The sequence below is a fragment of the Perca fluviatilis genome, chromosome 13, assembly GCF_010015445.1.
Source record: "Perca fluviatilis chromosome 13, GENO_Pfluv_1.0, whole genome shotgun sequence".
NCBI classification, from domain to species: Eukaryota; Metazoa; Chordata; class Actinopteri; order Perciformes; family Percidae; genus Perca; species Perca fluviatilis.
This window is the reverse complement of record NC_053124.1, coordinates 37,265,558-37,287,505: the sequence shown is the minus strand read 5'-3', so window position 1 is coordinate 37,287,505 and position 21,948 is coordinate 37,265,558. Positions and strand designations below refer to the sequence as shown.

The 21,948-nt window shown below is 41.4% G+C and overlaps 1 protein-coding gene across 1 annotated transcript; it reads right to left on the bottom strand.

Moving 5' to 3' along the window:
- Positions 1 to 6,771: 6,771 nt before the first annotated feature.
- LOC120570982 (gastrula zinc finger protein XlCGF8.2DB-like) lies at positions 6,772 to 7,785 on the bottom strand. Its single transcript, XM_039819665.1, has one exon. It carries the CDS (start codon positions 7,783 to 7,785, stop codon positions 6,772 to 6,774), a length of 1,014 nt encoding a protein of 337 aa, XP_039675599.1.
- Between the last annotated feature and the right edge of the window lie 14,163 nt (positions 7,786 to 21,948).

The window sequence follows — 21,948 nt, the reverse complement described above, 5'->3', positions numbered from 1 at the left end:
CGCTTATTTCCATGATGGCTATGGAAGTTTTTTCTGACTTTTTTGGGGGGCTTTATGAGGCCCAAACTGTAAGTAAGAAAGCTATATAAGACATACAATAACACGGTCAAGATATTAGACTGTTTCTCTCATCTGGCCCTCAGTGAAGTTTAACTCTCCTGTTGTCCTCAGAGTCAAATCTGACCCATTTTCAAAAAGTTTCTATATCAGAAATTTGGGTTTCTTTCAAACAAATTGCCCCCAAAAATAATGTGGATGGTTCCATGCAACGCTCTTAACAAGTTAAATAAATAACCAGTGTCATCAAAAGGGACACAAATGTTACAGTGACAAATATGTACAAATTAGTGAAAATAGTGACAAAATGTCAGAAACGTGACAAATGTAAAAGAAAATACTTTAAAATTTGGGGCAAAACTTCCAAAGGCTCAAACAAAGTCGACAAACGTTGAAAAAAGTGACAAAAACATTGGTGGGAAAGCCACAAAAGTGTCGAAAAAGACGACCAAAAAAGGTTTTTCATTTTAGGTTAAGGTTAAGTTTGACGCCCCTGATTCAAACTAATGTCCAATACATTAAATATGTTTGAGTGCAGTTATTAAAAGACATGCTCACCGTAGTACAGGTGTGATCCAGTTTAGTCCATTTCATCTCAGGTAAGCTTCATTCCTCTTTTCAGTTAAACACAAATCAAGCTGATGCTGCTGCTGACTGCAGAAAGCTGATTGCTGATTGCCACACACCTGTACCTGTGGCTGCTGATCACCTTCATGCATTCCCTGCAGCGCTGCTCCCCCCAGTGGTCAAACACAAAACTGCACCCACAACTTGAGGCTCCAGGGGGATAGACTTCTGAGAAGATGGGACCCCTGTCTTACTGAAAATGTTTTGAAAGAAGGGAGCAATCCCCCCCCCCCCTTAATTTATTTTTAAATTTTACTTTATTTTATTTATTTTTTGGTATTTACTGTTAACACCAATGCACACAGACACAGGCACGCACACACACAGGCGCACACACAAACACACACAGTGTGTTTTTACCTTTTAGACAGGAAAGTGATGGTGGAGCGTTTTTTAAGATTTGCACTCTGAAGGGTGGTTTCACTTTTTTGCATTTTTAAGCCCCAAAAAGGCCGTTGGCGTCTAAACGAAAGGCACATCTGATAAAATATTTTGTCGTTTTCACCTGCGAGCATATTCGAGTAAACAGGGCCTTAAAGGGTGACCAGAAGCCCGACAGTGACAATATGCATCCTGGTCACCAGCGTGCCATCAAGGTTATAATCGTTAACGAAAACGAACGAAATAACGAAAACTAATGAAAAATGCAAAACTATAATACATAATATATTATGGCTCCAACATTCTCTGAAATTAAAGCCACTAACAGGAACAACTCTGTAATCAGAATCAGATTTATTGGCCAAGTATACTTACACAAGGAATTTGACTTCGGTAGGTGTTAACTCTCTATACATTCAACAAATAGACATGTAGCAGGAAACATTCAGTAGACAAATAGTAATATAGACACATCCAGAGCCTCCGAGTGGCATGCCAAACAAGTATTTTAAGTTTCACGTTGATGGCATGTACATTGGACGAGATATGCAAAAGTTTGTTTTCAAAGCTAGCTACAAAAGTTTGTTTGTTCGCAATTTGCGCTTTTTTTTTTTGTTGATCCAAGCATAATTCTTTTGATAACGTGTTGTCACAGACATTTGGAGATGCTGTATGCAGTTTCAGGAAGATTGGGGGAAAACCCCAGGAAGAGTTGGAAAAAGTAGGTTTTGCTCATTTAGTGAGTTTTGCGCTCCATTCAAGGAACGTGTGAAAGTAAGGTTTTTGAAGTTGTGGTGCTTGGATCTCTGAAAATAGTTACATTATTGGATAATCTAAAAATTCTGAATAACTGTTGATAATAATCACATTAAATCCAGAAGTGTCATATTTAGGGAAGACATAAATAAATAAATACAAACTGATGAACATCAGGCTATAAAAACGTTACATTAACGACATATTCAGATCAGCACTTTGTTATCAGTGCTTCTTGGTTATTAATGTTAAAAGTGATTATCTGAATTTACAGAAATATACAGTAGATGGCAGAGATAACGGCAGAAACGTTGATCTAATACTGAGAAAATGTATATACGTTTTACGTTATTGACAAAACGTAATTCAGGCCACAAAAGTGCAGATGGTTTTCAAAATAAAATGTTTCAGCGCTACAAATTCAAATCTTTGTTCAGCTTTTAGCTTTTAGCTTACATTTTGTCAAAGTCCAAGATGATGTTAAAGGTCCCATGGCATGACAATTTCACTTCATGAGGTTTTTTAACATTAATATGAGTTCCCCCAGCCTGCCTATGGTCCCCCAGTGGCTAGAAATGGTGATAGGTGTAAACCGAGCCCTGGGTATCCTGCTCTGCCTTTGAGAAAATGAAAGCTCAGATGGACCAATCAGGAATCTTCTCCTTATGAGGTCATAAGGAGCAAGGTTACCTCCCCTTTCTCTGCTTTGCCCGCCCAGAGAATGTGGCCCCCCCATGAGAGAGAGAGAGAGACATCATGGCTTTCAAACGAGCAAAGTGGCAGTTGGTCAAGACCACACCCCCACCCTCCACCTTGCCCCCCCCCCCTCTCTCCTCCTCAAAAGCTACAGACACAGAAATGGCACATCCTAAGGAAAGCTTATAGTGGGACTGGCTCTAGTGGCTGCAATTCTGCACGAGGCTGAATTTTGGGAAAGAGACTTCAGATACAGTATTAGGGGACCACTAAGGTCTATATAAAAGAGTCTTCAGATACAGTATTAGGGGACCACTAAGGTCTATATAAAAGAGACTTCAGATACAGTATTAGGGGACCACTAAGGTCTATATAAAAGAGTCTTCAGATACAGTATTAGGGGACCACTAAGGTCTATATAAAAGAGACTTCAGATACAGTATTAAAAGCTTCCAAAAAGCAGCATGTCATAGGACCTTTAAACATTTTGTTCATTCCGCGGCTTCAGAGCATGAAAGTGTCTGTCAACTGTCATCATTCAGATGGCTGCCCACCAAGAGCCAGGGTCTGTCTGAGGTTTCTCCTTAAAAGGAAGTTTTTCCTCGCCCCTGTCGCACCAAATGCTTGCTTATGGGAAATTGTTGGGTCTTTGTAAATCATAGAGTGCGGTCTAGACCTACTTTATCTGTAAAGTGTCCTGAGAACTCCTGTTGCGATTTGACACTATGAATAAAATTGAACTGAATAATAAAAATAAATAAATAGTGTTTTAGTTTTAGTTCCCTAATGAACACTTGTTTGGGGCTGCTGTAGTCTTGCTTTGCCAGACCATCCACACGCTGCGGTGCAGAGGAGGGCCAGCCTAGTCCACACAGCATTCCTGGATGGGAGAAAAACGTGCTCTGGTTTATTGGCATTTCTTTAAACCAATCACAATCGTCTTGGGCTGTACGGAGCCACGGTGCCTCTGCTAAATAGTCGTGCGATAGAAAACTCAGATAGGACAGATAGTCTAGCTAGCTGTCTGGATTTACCCTGCAGAGATCTGAGGAGCAGTTTCCTGTAGTCGTCATAAATCCTCCGGAGTTTAGAACGCCGACACAAAGGAAAGGGAGCCGGTAGCCTACAAATCAAAAGGTTAATGGTTCGATCCCTGGCCCTGCAGAATTGCCATCAGAGTGTAAATGTGTGTAAATGTTTATCTGATGAGCAGCCTCGGCCAGTGTGTGAATGGTTCCTGTACTATGTTAAAGCGCTTTGAGTAATCGTTAGTAGTAGTCCTAGACTAGAAAAGCCCTATATTAATACAGTCCATTTACACTTGTTCTTTGTTTCAGGAGCCAGGAGTGAAGAAACTAGAAAATACGTCACGTTTAAGAAGCTGGAATCAGAGAAGTTAATGGTTTAATAGTTGACAACTAAAAGAGAATTTTAGTTGTCAACTATTAAATGAATCTCTAAACTCTAAAACTTGTTAACTTTAATATTTTCTAGTTTCTCTCCTCTGTGACAGGAAACTGAATATCTTTGAGTTGGGGACAAAACAAGCAGAGGTGTCAAAAGTATTCACATTCATTACTCAGATAGAAGTATAGATACTAGGGTTTAAAAAGACTTCTGTAGAAGTGGAAGTATCAACTCAAGCTTTTTACTCAAGTAAAAGTGTAAAAGTACTGGTTTCAAAACTACTTAAAGTATAAAAGTAAAAGTAATGTAAGTGGGAAGAAATAATATCAATATGCTTTTTCAAATTAGACGGCGAGTTTTGGAAACAATTAGCTCGTGGTATTTGGGTGCGCAGAGCTTGCAGCGCATTCGAAAGGAGTTGTTTTTGCATCCAACCATTTCGAAAAAAATTCCACCAGGTACGGCCAGGGATGTAGAAGGGTTGGCTGGTCTTCCTGGCTACCAACCTCCTCGCTGGTGCTTGGTCGGGGCATTTCGTTCGAGTTCTCTTGAGTATCTGCCACGGATATCTTCGTACTAGGCTACATACGTCTGCTATTTCCTTGCTGGAGTGTGATGTGATTTGTGTCATGTGCAGGTGCGATGGATCGCATACAAACCAATAATGCGGAAAAGTATACTGTATGTTTATACTTCTCATCCAACCACAATCAAATTCACTTTATCCAGATGGCGCAATTTATCGGGATAGTGTTTTTTTGAACTATGACAAGCCGGAATGAAAACAAGCCAAACTGACATAGGAGTAACGAGGCAATTTTGAAAATGTAAGGAGTAGAAGTAAAAAGTCTGCTGTAAAATAATGACTCCAGCAAAGTATAGATACCAAAATGATTACTTAAGTAAGGTAACAAAGTATTTGTACTTTGTTACTTGACACCTCTGAAAACAAGAATTTGAGGACATCATCTTGGGCTTTTTGGGAAACACTGATCCACATTTTAGAGTGAAAATAATCATTAGTTGCAGCCCTGGTGTCTTTAAATGTATTGTTTTTGTCCAAAACCCAAAGATATTCAGTTTAATAAGATATAAAACAGAAAAGAGCAGAAAACCTCCATATGTTATTTTTGCATGAAAAGTTTAACTTTAACAATTAATTGGTTATCAAAATAGTTTGCAATTATTTTTCTAATCGATTGACTGATTAGTCGACGTTGCAGCTCTACTATTCTGGAACATGATGTCACAGCTGCAGACAAACTCGCCCCTCCGCAGCGAAATAGACACTCATCACTTGTTATCTCTGTAAATATGACTCGTGAATTTAGGATGTGATCAATATCTGACCAAAAGGATTAAACACACGGATGGTTTTTGCTGAGCGACTTCTTATTTAATCCTTCTCCACACACTTATTATTTCAGGCCAAAAATGTTCAGATGGTTTTGAAAGTAAAATATTTCAGAGCTACAAGTTCAAATTTGTATTCAGCTTTTTAGCTTCTATACTGTAGGGCTCCAACTAATGATCATTTGCTCAATCAATCGATTGATTAATCGTTTGGTCCATAAAATGTCAGAAAATACTGAAAAATTTCCCAGTTTCTTAAAGTCTAAGCTAATGTCTCTAAATGTCTTGTTTTGTCCAAAACACCAAAGATATTTAGTTTAAAGGTAAGCGATGCTGTGCAAAGATTGTTGATATTTCAACTCAACTGCCAAACAAATACAACCCCCCCCCCCCATCACTTACTGTACCTTGAATATGATATAAAACTGAAAAGAGCAGGAAGCCTCAATATTTGAGATGCTGAAAAGCAAATTTTTCTGTTATTTTTGCAATTAATTAACAGATTATCAAAGTAGTCATTTTTTTGATCGATTGACTGATTAGTCAATTAATCGTTGCACAGCTGCTGACAAACTCGCCCCACCGCAGCGAAACAGACACTCATCACTTGTTATCTCTGTAAATATGAATCAGTCAGGGTTTCTGCAGGTTTCACCAACTCAAATTTAAGACTTTTTAAGACCTTTATGAATGACATCCATTTTATGTCTGTTGTACAATCCCTAAGAGACCAATAACACAAAAGCTGATTGGCTGCAATATAGGTTGCATGTTGTTGTTCATAATACAGCGAATTATATATATTTGGACTAGCGAAAGAAAGAAAATACAACACCAGGGAATAGAAAAAAAAAAAAAAACATTCTAAAAGCGCTGCGGGAACACTGCAGAGCATTAGAGGCGTTAAGCCGCCTACACATGATAAGCGATTTGCTGTCTGCGCACCGCTAGGTAGGGCGCAGAGCACAGCGCAGGTATTAGTCATCAAGGGCGCCAAGGAAGGTATTTCCTGTTGCTAGGTAACGACATGCTGTTATCTCATTGGTTGCGCTTTCGAAAGGTCAACTAGGTCAAAGTTGAAATTAATTAGATTTTTGAGCGCAGCGCAAAGCGGCAAATCGGACGCCAGGGAGTAGCGCAGCGCATAGTTGGGAAACCACCCCACCCCCCCAATAGAAAATCAATGGAATGGCCGGCGCAAAGCGGTTTTGCCGCCTATCGTGTGTAGGCTTAACATGGACATTTAAAATGATTTCAGACCTAGAACACAATACTTTAACGAATTTAAGACTTTTTAAGGCATATATTTACATTTTGTAATTTTAGACTTTTTAAGACCTATATTTACATTTTGTAATTTTAGACTTTTTAAGACCCCGCAGAAACCCTGACACACACACACACACACACACACACACACACACACACACACACACACACACACACACACACACACAACAGGGTCAGGATGTGATCAAAAGCTGACAAAAGGGATTAAACACAAGGATGTTTCTTGATGAGCGACTTCTTATTGAATCCTTTTCCACAAACGCTGCACTTATACAGTTTCTCCCCGGTGTGGATGGTCATGTGCTCCGTCAGGTGCACGTTCTGTTTGAAGCCTTTGCCGCAGACGGAGCAGCCGAACGGTTTCTCTCCCGTGTGAATCCGCATGTGTGTCTTCAGGTTGCCCTTCAGGCTGAAAGTTTTCCCGCACTCGGAGCAGCTGAACGACTCCTCGGCTCGAGCCTTTTTGCTCGGACTCTGACGCTGTCGCTGCGACGACTCGCTGACACACTTGTGGGTTTTCAGCTGCGTGTACCACGTGAACCGCTTGTCGCAAGCGCTACAGCTGAAACGCTTCTCCTCCGTGTGGACCGACATGTGCAGCGTCATGCGTCTTTTGTGCGCAAATCTTTTATCGCAAAAGGGGCAACCAAATGGTTTCTCTCCCGTGTGAATTCTCACATGGAGCTGCAAAGTTCCTTTCTGGCTGAAGCTCTTGTTGCAAAACGAGCACTCGAACGGCTTCTCGCCTGTGTGAATCCTCATGTGTGCCAAAATGTTTCCGCTGCAGCTGAAACGCTTCTGACACACGGAGCAGCTGAACGGTTTCTCTCCGGTGTGCGTTCTCATGTGGCTCATCAGGTGGTCCCTGCGACAAAACGTTCTCCCGCACTCAGAGCAGCTGAACGACTCTTTCTCGGCGTTGCGTCCCTCCTCGGAGGCATCGTCAGAGTTTGAACCAGAGAGAGGCTCTCCGCTCTCATCCCAACCTTCGTCGCTCACTTCGGCTTTTCGTTCCGGCCGCTTATCGTCAGCGTCCGGCTGTGAATTACTTCGTGGATCCACGTTCCCCGCCGGTTCTGATCCTGTGTCGCTAATGTTGCATCTGAGCCTTTTCTTTCCTGTGTGGATCCTCATGTGTCTGCTGACGTCTCCGCTGTATCGGAAACTCTTTTTACACACCGAGCAGATGAAAGGCTTCTCTCCCGTGTGGAGTCTCATGTGACTGATTGAGTTCCCCTTTTGAGAAAATCTTTTGCCGCAGAAAGAGCAGCTAAAAGGCTTTTCCCCGGTGTGAATTCTCATGTGTGCGTTCAGATGTGGCTTGCGGCCAAATCTTTGACCACACTCAGAGCAGCTGAACGATCTCTCAACGGAAGTACAGGTAATATCACCGACGGTGACTTCATCATTCTTCAGAGAGTTTAAACCTGACTGAGTGCTCTCCTCCCAATCACCATCACTGACTTCAGTCTCTGAAGAGTCTGAAGCCTTGTGGTCAGTCTCTGGTTGTAAAAGTGGATGTGAGTTCCTGGCTGGTTCTGGTCCTCCACAGTCCTCTCCATCAGCTTCTGTTTCCATGTGTTGAGTTTGTCTCTGATGAAGCTGTGAGGACTGAGCTTCCTCTTCATCATCTTCACTCTTCACAGGGACAGGAGTGAATGGGAACTTGGTGATATCAGCCTCCTCCAGCCCTTGAAGCTGCTCTCCCTCCTGACTGCTCCACAGTTCCTCCTGTTCCTCTTTAATGTGTGGGGGGGGCTCTGGCTCCTGCTGGTCCACACTGGAGCTACACTTCTGCTGCTCCTCTTCACCAACAATCACTTTCAGAACATCTGGAGGTAAAGCTGAAACAAACGGAGAGACATCTGTTAAAGGATACCCACAAAATTCTATTCGCAATTCTTTATGTTAAAGATTCTCTGTGGAGTTTTTATCCATCAATATTGACATGGAGTAATGTTTCTGTAGTCTCCCGTAGCTAGCTCTATCTCCACAGCGCTGTGGAGTGAGGTCTGGCTACGGAAAGGAACTTGTTTTGGTGGAACATTAGCACCGAGCAAAAGAAAATGCCACGTACAATATTAAATGAAGTTAACTGTTGACACAATACATTAACAAACATGATGCAATTTCCACTGCCCTCACTTTCTTGTGTTTATATTTTTCAACAGCGATGTGAACACTTTTCTTTTATTATTATCTTGAGTTGTACCTAGGCCTGTATGTATATATAAGTTACACTTTACTTGTTTTCACTAATCTAGCTATAAATTGCAGTAACGTCTGTCTGTCTCTGTGTTATGCACATATCTCTCGAACCGTTAGTCTGATGGATTTCAAACTTGACAGGTGTCTTGCTAGGGGCCAAGTTTGACATTGTTTGGATTAGAAATGCAAAAGATATTGTTGGTAAAAAAGAACACATTGGCTTTTGCCGCTCTAGCCGCTGGCCACTCCCCCTCTCACACTGCACATTGACTGAGCAGCGTGCGGGACCAGAGACCGAGAGGGGCGAAGAAAGCAGCTTTGGCAGCTAAAATGTGAAATACACCTCAGACCCACAAAAATGTGCAAAGTAGCACTACTTTGGACTGCCTTGGACTCAACAACAATTCACGAATTTAAGGACATTTCAGAATCGCACACATGCAAAGCACAACCAGCTACAGACAACGCTTTACAACAGCGGGGGGTGGGGGGTGTTACAGCCTTTGACTCTTTTCCTGCTATTGTATTAAATTGCTGTGAGCTGGCAGAACATAACGTAATCTTGGAGATTATTCCTTCACAGCGCACACACACGTGAGAAAATCTCAGAGCTCTCTCTCTCTCTCTGCACACACACACACACACACACACACACACACACACACACACACACACACACACACACACACACACACACACACACACAGAGTCCGGTTCTGGTGGTTGATAACGCAGATATGTGCCGATTAGCTCTCATTTTGTGATTAAATTCTGAATCTGCCCCTCTGTCAGGTAAATACAGTAGTAATAATTTTGGGGTTTGGTTTTGATGAATACCACAGGCCAAGCAATCGCCCGTTCCAAACAGGCACATTTTCAACGGGCTCTGTACTAGTTGGATTACAATGTCACACAGCTCTGTTTACCCTTTATTCTAGCAAATCTTTACTTATTGTTTTTACATTTTTGGTGTTAATTCACACTTTATGTCTGTGTCTGTTAGCCTAGAAATCTAGACGCACCCTAGTGGCAGCAAATTTAATTTGCAGCCAGGGGGGTCTAGGCACTCTCCGTTGGCTTCCGAGCTGGAAAAAACCAACAGCGGTCTTCTGGAAGACTTGGAGTTCAGCTTTTCTTTGAGAAAAGAACAAAGAACGGCACAGAAATCATTCTTAAAAAAGGAAGATGTATTCTGAGTTTTGCCGACCGGATACGGTCAAAGTTTAATCTATCAACTAGCTTCGCTACCTTCTTTGTTGCTCTGGTTGGTTGTAGCGCTATCCTTTTACATGCAGAGGGAATTTGAAAGACTGTGTGTGTGTGTGTGTGTGTGTGTGTGTGTGTGTGTGTGTGTGTGTGTGTGTGTGACCATGTGTGTATGTGTGTGTGTGCTTGCGTGCATGTGTATGTCTGTGTGTGTGTCTATGTGTGCTTGTGTGTGTGACTTTTTAATCATAATGGAAAACCAAAAAAGGTGAGTAGAGTCGAGTTGAGCAGGTATAACTGAGCAGCTATGTCTGAGAGACGTGTAAATAACAGAAGATGTTGTGTGTTCTAACCTTTCTGTTTTTAATTTCGGGACAAAGTCTGCTAAAACTCTCTCTGGTATTCTACAGATGTATTTCTCAGAGTGTTTCTCATCAACCTCGACCAACAACTATTACTGTCACTGCTTTGGAACAGACAATCTCTCTCTATCTCTCTCTCTCTGGGTCTATCTATCTATCTCCCTCTCTCTCTCTCTCTCTCTCTCTCTCTATCCATCCATCTATATCTATCTGTCTATCTATCTACCCATCCATCCATTTATCGGTCTGTCTGTCCATCTAGCTACCTTTATATTCTGTCCTTATCTATCTATCTCTCTCTCTGTGTATTTTATCTATCTATCATATCTATCTATCTCTATCCATCTATATCTATCTATCTCTCCATCTCTCTCTCTCTCTCTCCCGGTCTTTCATTATCTCTCTCTCTCTCTGTCTATCCGTCTATCCATCTGCCTCTCTGTCCGTCTATCTAGCTATCTATCTATTCATCTATCAGTCTATCTATCCGTCTATCTCTATCTATCTATCCATCTATCTATCCATCTGTCTATCTATCTATATCTATATCTATCTATCCATCTATCTATCCATCTGTCTATCTATCTATATCTATATCTATCTATCCATCTATCTATCCATCTGTCTATCTATATCTATATCTATCTATCCATCTATCTATCCATCTGTCTATCTATCTATATCTATATCTATCTATCCATCTATCTATCCATCTGTCTATCTATCTATATCTATATCTATATCTATCTATCTATTTATCCATCCATCCATCCATCCATGAAATGTGTTTCCAAGTGAAACCGTTCACAGCTGCTTTTCAGGAATAATCTCAACAACAGAAACGACTCAATGAGTCTTCTGATGGAAACACGTTAGCTTCAGGAGCTAGCTGCATGCTAGCAGCTAACAGGCTAGCGTTAGCTTAGCGTGACTATGAGAGCAGTTAGACTGTCAGACTAACCTTCTCCCCTGGGCTTGGTCTCCTCCGTGTGTTCCCGGTGTCGCTCCATCTCTGATCGACAAAATAAGAAACGCTGTTTGGGATTCAGCTAACGGCTTCTCTCCTCACTGGGAAACAACAACAAACACCACTTCCGGGGGGACCGCTGTCAAAATAAAAGCCCCGTTATTCTATTTTCACTTTTTTTTATGAACGAGGATATATTTTGTTACATTTAGGAACCCTGTTTTACTGGTTCACATATCTGTCCATATGGTTCTAGTAGCTCATACTGAATATCCATATTTATTCTGTTTTTCTTATACTATATTCTGTTTATACACTGCATATATCTACATTATTCTTACTATTATAATGTCACTGCTACTACATTGCACATATCTCTATACATGTTGTTCATACATTGTTCATATTATATAGCCTTATGTATTCTGCTCTTTTAAGATAACTGCTAATACACTGCACATATTAAATTACATTTATATTACTCTAAACCACCTTCTGTTAACCAACTATATACCACTGTCTACATGTTTCTTGTCCCGTCTATACTTTGTATATCACGTTGCACTTTTCTGCTTTTTTTTCACTTCTGGTTGGACGCAAACTGCATTTCGTTTGTACTTGTAACTTGTAATAATTTTGCCTGAAGGACACCCAGTAGGGTCGAAACGTTGCACTTATATTATTAAATATGGGAGTTTAAGCAGTGTTGCGGACATAACATTTTGTTAATTTTTTTCATTTTACTTGTAATCTACACAATGACAATAAAGTAGAATCTAATCTAATGTTGTATATTTTTAACTGTAAAGATTATTAGAACAACTGATGGATTGATGTATATTTATTTAGATATGTTTATAGTTTGATAACCTACATTTGATGGGTTACTTGAGTTGAATATATTTATATATTATTTTGCAACAATATCCGGATAGAAGACAAGATGGTTTTTTATGTTACTATGTGTCACAAAAGCTTTATTTTTCTGGGTCTTTGTTGAACTTTGATTAATAGGGTTATATAATAATATAATAATAATGGGAGTTGGCCTAATGCAGCCCTGCAGGCGTTGTTTGTTTGTGTTTTTTCTGCTTTAGCAGAACTCTAAATTAATAATTTTGAGTTTTTATTTTCTGCTGAGATAAAGCCCAATCCCTGAGTAACGTGATTTGAAGTGGCAGTTGATGTAGCCATGACAACATAATGGTTTAAAGCAACTTTAACCCAAGAGAATTGGTACTAGGACAATAGAGTCAGTTGCTCTTTCAGTCCACTAGATGGAGCGGTTGAGTTATTTTATTATAGGAAGAAATGTTAGTCCAGTTTAAGGCAAAAAAACGTTTATTTCATGCATCTGCCAGTTTTTTTTTTAAATTGTTTAGCAAAATAGCATCCAGAGGGCTATTTCACAAAAGCTAGAAAGCAGATTAAGCCAGGATTTCCCAGTTCTCCTCGGTCTTGACTCGGTTTCAGGAAAGCAGAAGAGCCTGGAGAACCATGGACATTTATTCTGCTCCTGATTGGCTAACAGCCTTTTCTGTTCACTCAGCAGTGGTTTTACCTTATTGTTATTATTGTCATTAGCCTGCATTAAAATACAAAAGATATATATTGCTGTTCAGTTTAATACTATTAGTTTTACTAGTATTACTATAGTTATTTTAAACATTATTCATGTGACAGTCGTTGTTGCTGTTATATTGCTGTATGAAGACTGCTGTTCATATTGTTGTTAGACGTTTGGTGAATATATTACGGCAGTTGAGACAATTAGAAAAGGCTGATGAATTTAAATGAAGTCGGTGATGAAGGGTAATATATAAGGTCCTATACACGTGTTTCTATAACGGCAGACTCCTCAGAGACCATACATCTTTTTAGATCATTTATTTATTTTCTATTCTTTATCAGTAAAGGACCGTGTTTGTTCCTCTTCCATGTTTATTTTATCTGCCAGTCTTAGCACACAATGTGTGTTCTGTCCAGTAAACTGGGACTATCATTTAGGAGGATTGTACAATTATAAAAACCTATCCTAATTATACAATCCTTTAATTATAGTCTTAGTTTAATTATAGTCTTAGTTCACTTGACCAGTAACTACTGTATATAGTGTAGGCTACTGTACATGAAACAACAGGGAGAGGACACCTCAATGAGTTTTGACCTTATGTTTTGCTGAGGGGAAATAACTGATGAGTACTCTGTCAGTGTTTACAGTGTGTATTACATTTACTAGTTTCTAGATTTTAGAGGAAACCTATATGTGAAGAAGGAACTCGGCCTCTATTATAAAACAGAGACTTTACGTTTTAGACAATAGCGAATGGACTGAATGATAGTCTAAAGATATACTTTTACAATGTTAACTGTTAATGTGTGCAAATGACTTGTAGCTTAACTCCTTGAATGGTATGATTATGTCGGTTACAGTTCAGAGTCGTGGTCACATAATGTCTATTTTTTTTAGGCTGCTTACACATTCAGTCGGTCCGCGATTGTCTGCCACATTTTCTCTCGCTGTTTCATTACAGCGCCCGTGTTTCTTTTTTACAAATAATGCGTTTCACTTCATCAAACTTCCACAAGAAGCTGCTGCTCACTCTGTAAAGTATATGCACAATGCGTGTTCTCCATTTTCAACGTGACATCATGACAGTTTACGTTTGTGGAAAGCTTTTATTAAGCAACTGTAGGAAGGCATTCGGAAATGTCAACAGATGAGGCATCAGCGCACACGGGGCAACAAGCGCACGTTAATCAGCTGTTAAGATGTTCAACGGGTTAACCTCTCCTGATCGCTTCGTTTCCGACCGTGGTCAGAGATCTCCGTTTTTCCATCAGAACTCTCTTCCGGGCCTTCCCCCTTCCACCACTTCCACACACACTCACACACACTCCACTCACTCACCACCTCACCTACACAACACCCCACTCTCACCCACATACCACCATCATCACTCACACACACAAAACACACAACACACACACCACACTAATATCCACACATCAACACCACACCCACCACACCACACACAAACCCACTCATCTCACACTCCCACACACCAACACACAATCACTCACTCATCCACCACTCCACACACTCACGCACACACGCCTACCCACTCACCTGTCAATACGCGTAACGTGCACTCACTTTTTAAACGGACGCTGCATCATTTTACATAAATCCATGCATCATCTGCTGATGTGGACCGGAACAGACCCCGACCAATCATTTCTAAATTCTATCCGGCCCGGCCCGCCGTCGGGTACCGTTGGGACCCGTCGGCCTCGGGTCGGGTATCCATGCCTTAGCGTCTGAGCCCGCCCACCATTTTGGGATCCTACACTATCGGTTGCCAGGGGCAACTGTGTAAGAGCGACACAGAGATGGAGCAGGAAAGACGGCTCGAGGAATTAGCATCACGGCAAATGGGTTGGGTTTAGGAAAAGAAGAAAGTGACGGTTGGGTTTAGGAAAAGAAGAAAGTGACGGTTGGGTTTAGGAAAAGAAGAAAGTGACGGTTGGGTTTAGGAAAAGAAGAAAGTGACGGTTGGGTTTAGGAAACGTGACACGCGGGACACGATCCCCGGTCTCCTGGCTGAAAGTCCTGTGTTTTGCCCGGCTCCTCAGCCTGTGACTGATGGGGACAACAATCTTTCACATTAGTCCAGTATTAAGTCAGACACTTAGAATATTAATCTGAGTCTGTCAGCGGCAAAACAAGCACTTTAGTGAACATAAATACAAGGTGCACAATTGCTCTATTAACTTACATTGTAGCTTGTTTCTCCGCTGCCGACTGCAGCGATCTCGCTTAATACTGGACCGATGTCAAAGATTGTTGTTCCCATCAGTCACGTAGACAGAAAAACATAGCAAAGTTCAGGTAGAAAAAAAACGGTAGTTACCCTTTAATGCTGCAAACTGGATTGCTCCAACTAAATTTATATTAAATATATGCAATGACAATAAAGATCTATCTATCTACTAGCGGATCCCTCCCACACAGCACAGCACAGCGATCGCAGCAGAGCAATGAGTGGGAACAGAGCATCTTTTAACATCAGTTTTGTCACTTATGCAGCGATCATCAGGCTTTTCTGATGAAGTCAGAACGTGCACACATTCTCAGAATTTTGTCTTCACTGAGAGTTTGACACTAGTTTTATAATCTGTCTTTACAAGCTGTTCTGATTGAACCTTGAATGCACTTATTGGAAGTTGCTTTGGAAAAATACAAAAAAAGGGTCTGTGAACGCCTCAGTCAAAGTGTGTGAAGCCGTCTCTGGTTTCTGACTCTGCAGTTAGCTCAGGCATTTAGAGCAGCGTGTGGCCATGCAGTGCTGGGGGGCGCAGGTGTAGTTCCTGTAAGTTCCTCTTCATCATCATCATCATCCTCCTGTGGATTCTCATGTGTTTGTGTAAACCTGCACTCTGTGTAAAAGATTTCTTACAGACTGAGCAGCTGAAAGGTTTTTCTCCTGTGTGAGTCCTCATGTGTCTCTTCAGGGTTCCACTTACAGTGAAAGCTCTACCACACTCAGAGCAGCTGAAAGGTTTTTCTCCTGTGTGGATTCTCATGTGTTTCTGTAAATCTCCACTCCGTGTAGAAGATTTCTTACAAACAGAGCAGCTGAAAGGTTTTTCTCCAGTGTGAGTTCTCATGTGTCTCTTCAGATTTGAGTTGCGGCCAAATCTGTTCCCACACTCAGAGCAGCTGAATGTTTTCTTACATCTTGAATCATGTTTCAGAGAGTTTAAAGCTGACTGAGGTTCTCTGGTCTCCTTCCAATCAGCACGGTCATCAGTCTCAGGATCAGAAGAGTCTCCAGTCTGGTCTTCAGTCTCTGGTTGTAAAAGTGGATGTGAGTTCCTGGCTGGTTCTGGTCCTCCACAGTCCTCTCCATCAGCTTCTGTTTCCATCTGACCAACACATTTATGTATTTTGACATGAGAACGCCGGGCAAATCTTTTGTTACAAAGACTGCAGCTGAATCTTTTCTTTCCTGTGTGGACTGTCATGTGTGACCGTAAATTTCCACTCTGTGTAAAAGAAATCTTACAGACTGAGCAGCTGAAAGGTTTTTCTCCTGTGTGGATTCTCATGTGATCTTCCAGATTTGACTTGCGGCCAAATCTTTTATCACAAACACTGCAACTGAATTGTTTCTCCTCTGTGTGGATTGCCATGTGTTGTCCCAAATATCTCTTCTGCGAAAATCTTCTCCCACACTCAGAGCAGCTGAGTGTTTTCTTACGTTTTGAATCATGTTTCAGAGAGTTTAAAGCTGACTGAGGTTCTCTGGTCTCCTTCCAATCAGCACTGTCATCAGTCTCAGGTTCAGAAGAGTCTCCAGTCTGGTCTTCAGTCTCTGGTTGTAAACGTGGATTTGGATGTGAGTTCCTGGCTGGTTCTGGTCCTCCACAGTCCTCTCCATCAGCTTCTGTTCCCATGTGTTGAGTTTGTCTCTGATGAAGCTGTGACGACTGAGCTTCCTCTTCATCATCTTCACTCCTCACAGGGACAGGAGTGAATGGGAACTTGGTGATATCAGCCTCCTCCAGCCCTTGAAGCTGCTCTCCCTCCTGACTGCTCCACAGTTCCTCCTGTTCCTCTTTAATGTGTGGGGGGGGCTCTGGCTCCTGCTGGTCCACACTGGAGCTACACTCCTGCTGCTCCTCTTCACCAACAATCACTTCCAGAACGTCTGGAGGTAAATCTGAAACAAACAGACAGACATTTATTAATACAATTAATGCAAATATGGGATATTTACACATAGTCCTACAAAACAGATCTGATCATCTGGTGACCCAGTAACTGTGACCCAAGTGCAGCTGGCAACAAGGGAAAGACCTTATGACAGCATGGAGTGGGAGAAGCAAGAGCGGGTGTAGAAGATGGCTCCTCAGTAGACAACTCGGTTATCGACATAGGAACGGAACAGACTACAAGTATGATGATCAGCATACCTGAGGCTGCAGCAGCAGCTGCAACAAGGCACAAGCTGCATATACTTTCTGAGAAGCAGCTTGAGTCAGTCGACTGAAGTTCAGCAGCTTTGGCTCAGTCCCCCACTGCCTCCTCCTCTGGACAGCTTTCGACTACTTTAGGGTCCCAGCAGGCCTCACAAGCCTCATCAAGGCCTACTTTTGGGACATGCAGCTATGCCTGACAACATCAGAATAAACCACAGTGTGGCAACATCTGGAAGTGGATACCATGGCTGGTTGCACCATCTCCCCACTAGCCTTCACCATGTCCATGGAGGTGATCATTCGAGCATCTTGCTAGGTAGTCGGAGGACAGCGCACAAGACCTGGCCTGAGGATGCCGCCTGTTTGAGCGTACATGGACGACCTAACAACACTTACAATGACCAAGGCTTGTACAGTATGGCTGTTAAGAAAGCTTCAAGTGAACAATGAGCTGGCTTGGATGAAGATCAAGCTAAGCAAGTCCAGAAGCATCTCCGTCGTCAAGGGGAAGCTGTCAGACCAACATTTGTTGGGGTTTACGGGGATCCTAAAAAGAACTATTTTAGTGTTGAGAGAAAAGACTCATTTGCTGGCTGAGTTATTTTTGTAAACAATAAAACGGTGTGCAGCTCTATTATCTGAGCAACTACAAGTATCGGATCGGGACTCGGTATCGGCAGATATTCAATATTTAAAAGATCGGGAGTCACAAAAGCTGATTGGGACATCCCTACAATCGACACTCAAACTCCCTGCTAATAGCCAATATACACTGTGCCATATATACACTGCTGACAGCATGTTTCACACTGAAGTTGCAAAATTCCCCAATCCTGTAATCAATTTCTATAATAACAAGCCTCCCCAGTTACAGTATATGACTTAACATTAGCTTGCAGTGTTAACTAGACTGTAAGCATTAAAGGATTTTATGAATGTGGAGGGATAGTTCAATGTTTAATCTTTACATATAATATAGGGATATAATAGGGACTAATTCAAGCTTCCATCCTGCAAATAGAACATTACTCATCCGTATTTTTTTTTACATGTTATATGCAATATTAGCGGACAATAATTCTGATTGGTTGTCAGTGTGTCTATAATCATCAGATCTCTCTGAAAGTGATCCCAACGACATTGTTCTCCACTGTCTTGGACTCCGCCATCCACTAGAGTTCGAATGATTTTTAAAACTATATATTTATAGTTATCGTTCTTGGTGTGGAGGGCCCTTAACAGTTACATGGAGTTTATTCATGTAACATGCTAAGGGAGCTGGTCTTTAATGTCCTAGTTTTAATGAACGTGGGATAACAACAGACTGTTTGATGAACCTGGGTTAACATTACTGATAATACAGTCAGATTGAATCATCTAAGATAAGCTAAAGTTAACGTTAGCTGTCTCTAGAGCTGTAATCAGGCCTTAAAAGTTAGGCCCAACAATGCCCGAGCCCGAGAAGTACATTTTGATTGACAGCTTTTGAAAAGACCGAACCCGTTTACAGCCCGACATTATTCTAATGTGCGCACGCACACAGCTCTTTTGCCTTTTGTCAACAATGAGTCATTTATACTTTTTTGAACATCATTTATTCATGAATAATGTAGGCCAAGGCCCCTTGGAAGTTGGAACAAAGAAACAAAATAAGTCCTCCAGAGACCAGCCTCCTTTTCATCTCCTCAGCATCTATTCTCACCCTAATCGAAACGCTTCACCTGACCGCTCATTTACCGCGCAACCCGGACCGCAAGCCCGAGCCCGGCCCGAGCCCGTGTAAAATGATAGACATTAAGACAAAGATCTTCAGCTTTAGCTGTCTCTTACCTGGAGACTCAATCGGGTAGCTAACGTTAACAAAAAATGTCGGGAAATGACACCTTTGGTCGCTCCGTTGGGTCGTTTGTCCCATCACTTTAAGATGTACAGACAATCTGCCCCAACACGGCTCAGTTTGTTTAATGTTTCTTACTCTGTCAAGTGGTAAAAGTGCTTCTGAGTAGCCATACTGGATTAACAGATTGTTTCCCCCCACGGCAACTCCGCCACAAGCCAGCTATGACGAGTCACCGACCAAGTCTATATCCAAAAACTGACCTTGGGCCCTATCGTGCACCCGGCGCAGCCGCAGCACAAAGCCCGACACAAGTGTCTTCGCTAGTTTAAGACCGACGCAGTTGTCAATTCCCCGCCCAGCGCCCACTTCGTTTAAACAGCAAATGCACCTGCACCCATCTGTGCGCCAATGGGCGTGCTGGTCTTACAGGGAGGTGTGTTCAGGTGCATTCTCTGCGTGCTGGTCTTACAGGGAGGTGTGTTCAGGTGCATTCTCTGCGTGCTGGTCTTACAGGGAGGTGTGTTCAGGTGCATTCTCTGCATGCTGGTCTTACAGGGAGGTGTGTTCAGGTGCATTCTCTGCATGCTGGTCTTACAGGGAGGTGTGTTCAGGTGCATTCTGGGCGTGCTGGTCTTACAGGGAGGTGTGTTCAGGTGCATTCTCTGCGTGCTGGTCTTAGCATTTGGACACGCCCTGAACGCACCTGCGCCAGGCGCTTCACGCCATGCGCTTAGATTGTTAAAGTAGGGCCCCTTGTGTTGAAATTGACTTTCCTATAAGCAAAAATAAAATCAGCGGTCAGAAAACTTGTTGCTCCACATCCTGCTCTGTTGAAGCCAAACCTACACTAACTTCACTTAGAGAAACCAACTCTAAACTGTCCATTAGCAGGACAGACTAGTGGAGCGTGAGTTTTAATAGGGCAACACATGCATCAAAGCACATTCTACAACATTACCTGGATGATAATGTATATTGGACTACATATTTTAAATGTCATGAAACGATTTACTTTTGCAATAAAAATAAAACACCAAAAACTATAAACAAAACAACATTACACATGGGGATCCATTGCCCTACATTATAACCATCCAGTCTTCTTCCCACTTGCTAAAAAGTGATTGCAGCTTCTACCTTGTGTTCAGAGATGGGAAGTAACGAAGTATTTACTCAAGTAGATTTTTCAGATATTTTTACTTTACTATTTATTTTTGTTTGCCAACTTTTTAATTTTACTCCTTACATTTTGAACATGAATATCGGTACTTTCTACTCCTTACATTTTACAAAATGGGCTCGATACTTTAGTTTCAAATCATTTCAGTGAAGTTACCGTTATTATTTTTTGCATCATCAATACCGAATTCAATCTAATTGGATGGGAACATACAGTATGATGCACTTGACGCACCACTACAAGACTACTTGACAGATTCAGCAGCATTCATTCGCCATACCTGCAAACTCAGAAGGTCTGAAAAAGACACCACCACCCCTCCCCCCCACACTCCTCCGAGAAGAAATAAAAATAAAAAATATATATATATTATATTTTAGATTCTTCAAAGTAGCCACCCTTTGCTTTTTTTATTAATAAGGGAAAAACTTCCACTAATGAACCCTGACAAAGCACACCTGTGAAGGTAAAACCATTTCAGGTGACTACCTCATGAAGCTCATTGAGAGAACACCAAGGGTTTGCAGAGTTATCAAAAAAAGCAAAGGGTGGCTACTTTGAGGAATCTAAAATATAAGACATGTTTTCAGTTATTTCACACTTTTTTGTTAAGTACATAATTCCATATGTGTTCATTCATAGTTTTGATGCCTTCAGTGAGAATCTGAAAATAAAGAAACACATTGAATGAGAAGGTGTGTCCAAACTTTTGGCCTGTACTGTATATATATATATATATATATATATATATGTAATGGGTGTGACGTCATGGCCCTGGTGAGGGCAGAGGTTATTTAGGGACACCGGTAATTTGCGCTCTCTCTCTCTCTTTGTCTCTATCGGCCCGCAAAGTGCAGCGGGGTGTACATGTGTGCAGGCCAAACATTTTGCCTTGCGAGAGCAGAAGACTGCAGCGACAGAATACAGGTTGCCGTATAGGCGCGCTGTAAAACAATTCCAGTCAGCTGTTTAGATAAGCTCAAACTTGGAGCGGAGATAATGATTTATCTGTCATAACGACATTAAAACATGCTGCGGGTCTGAATGAAACCTAAATGACGTAAAGGTCTGTTTGCGAGTGCAACATTGTCTGTCATTGTTTTTTCCCCACATTCATTTATAGTAGCGGGCATTTATTTGTACAATTTGTTTTCTTTCTTAGTTGGGTTTGTTCGTTTTCTTTCATTTTAAATATTATTATTAAAGGGTAAAGTGCAATATCGCTGACGGGTGCTGTGCAATTCTAAGGCTGGTTATAGGCTCAGATATAGCTTTAGAGACCCCTTGTTGCCTGCTAGTGTGGTTTGAGGTGTTGTCTTCTATTATATCTTGCATGAAATTAATGTTTTAAAGTGTGTAGTATTATTTTGTTCTATTGCTCTTTTATTGTGTATATTGGGCCATAAAGTGATTGTATCGATGCCACTGCACTTTCCCCTCTAAAGTCGCTACTGTGTAGTTCCATGCTGGCCTTTTCCTATTAGTGTTTTTAATCTATGCCGACTTTTTGAATAAACTCAATTTATATTTTGTAATTGGCCTCTTGTCCTGGTTTGTTCTGGACACTTACCTGTTTTAATCACTACATATACATATATACATATACATATACATATATACATATACATATATA

Bases quoted from the DNA above. Each gene is read 5' to 3' on its own strand.
- LOC120570982 (XM_039819665.1), bottom strand. From the start codon at position 7,785: ATGAGACTCCACACGGGAGAGAAGCCTTTCATCTGCTCGGTGTGTAAA.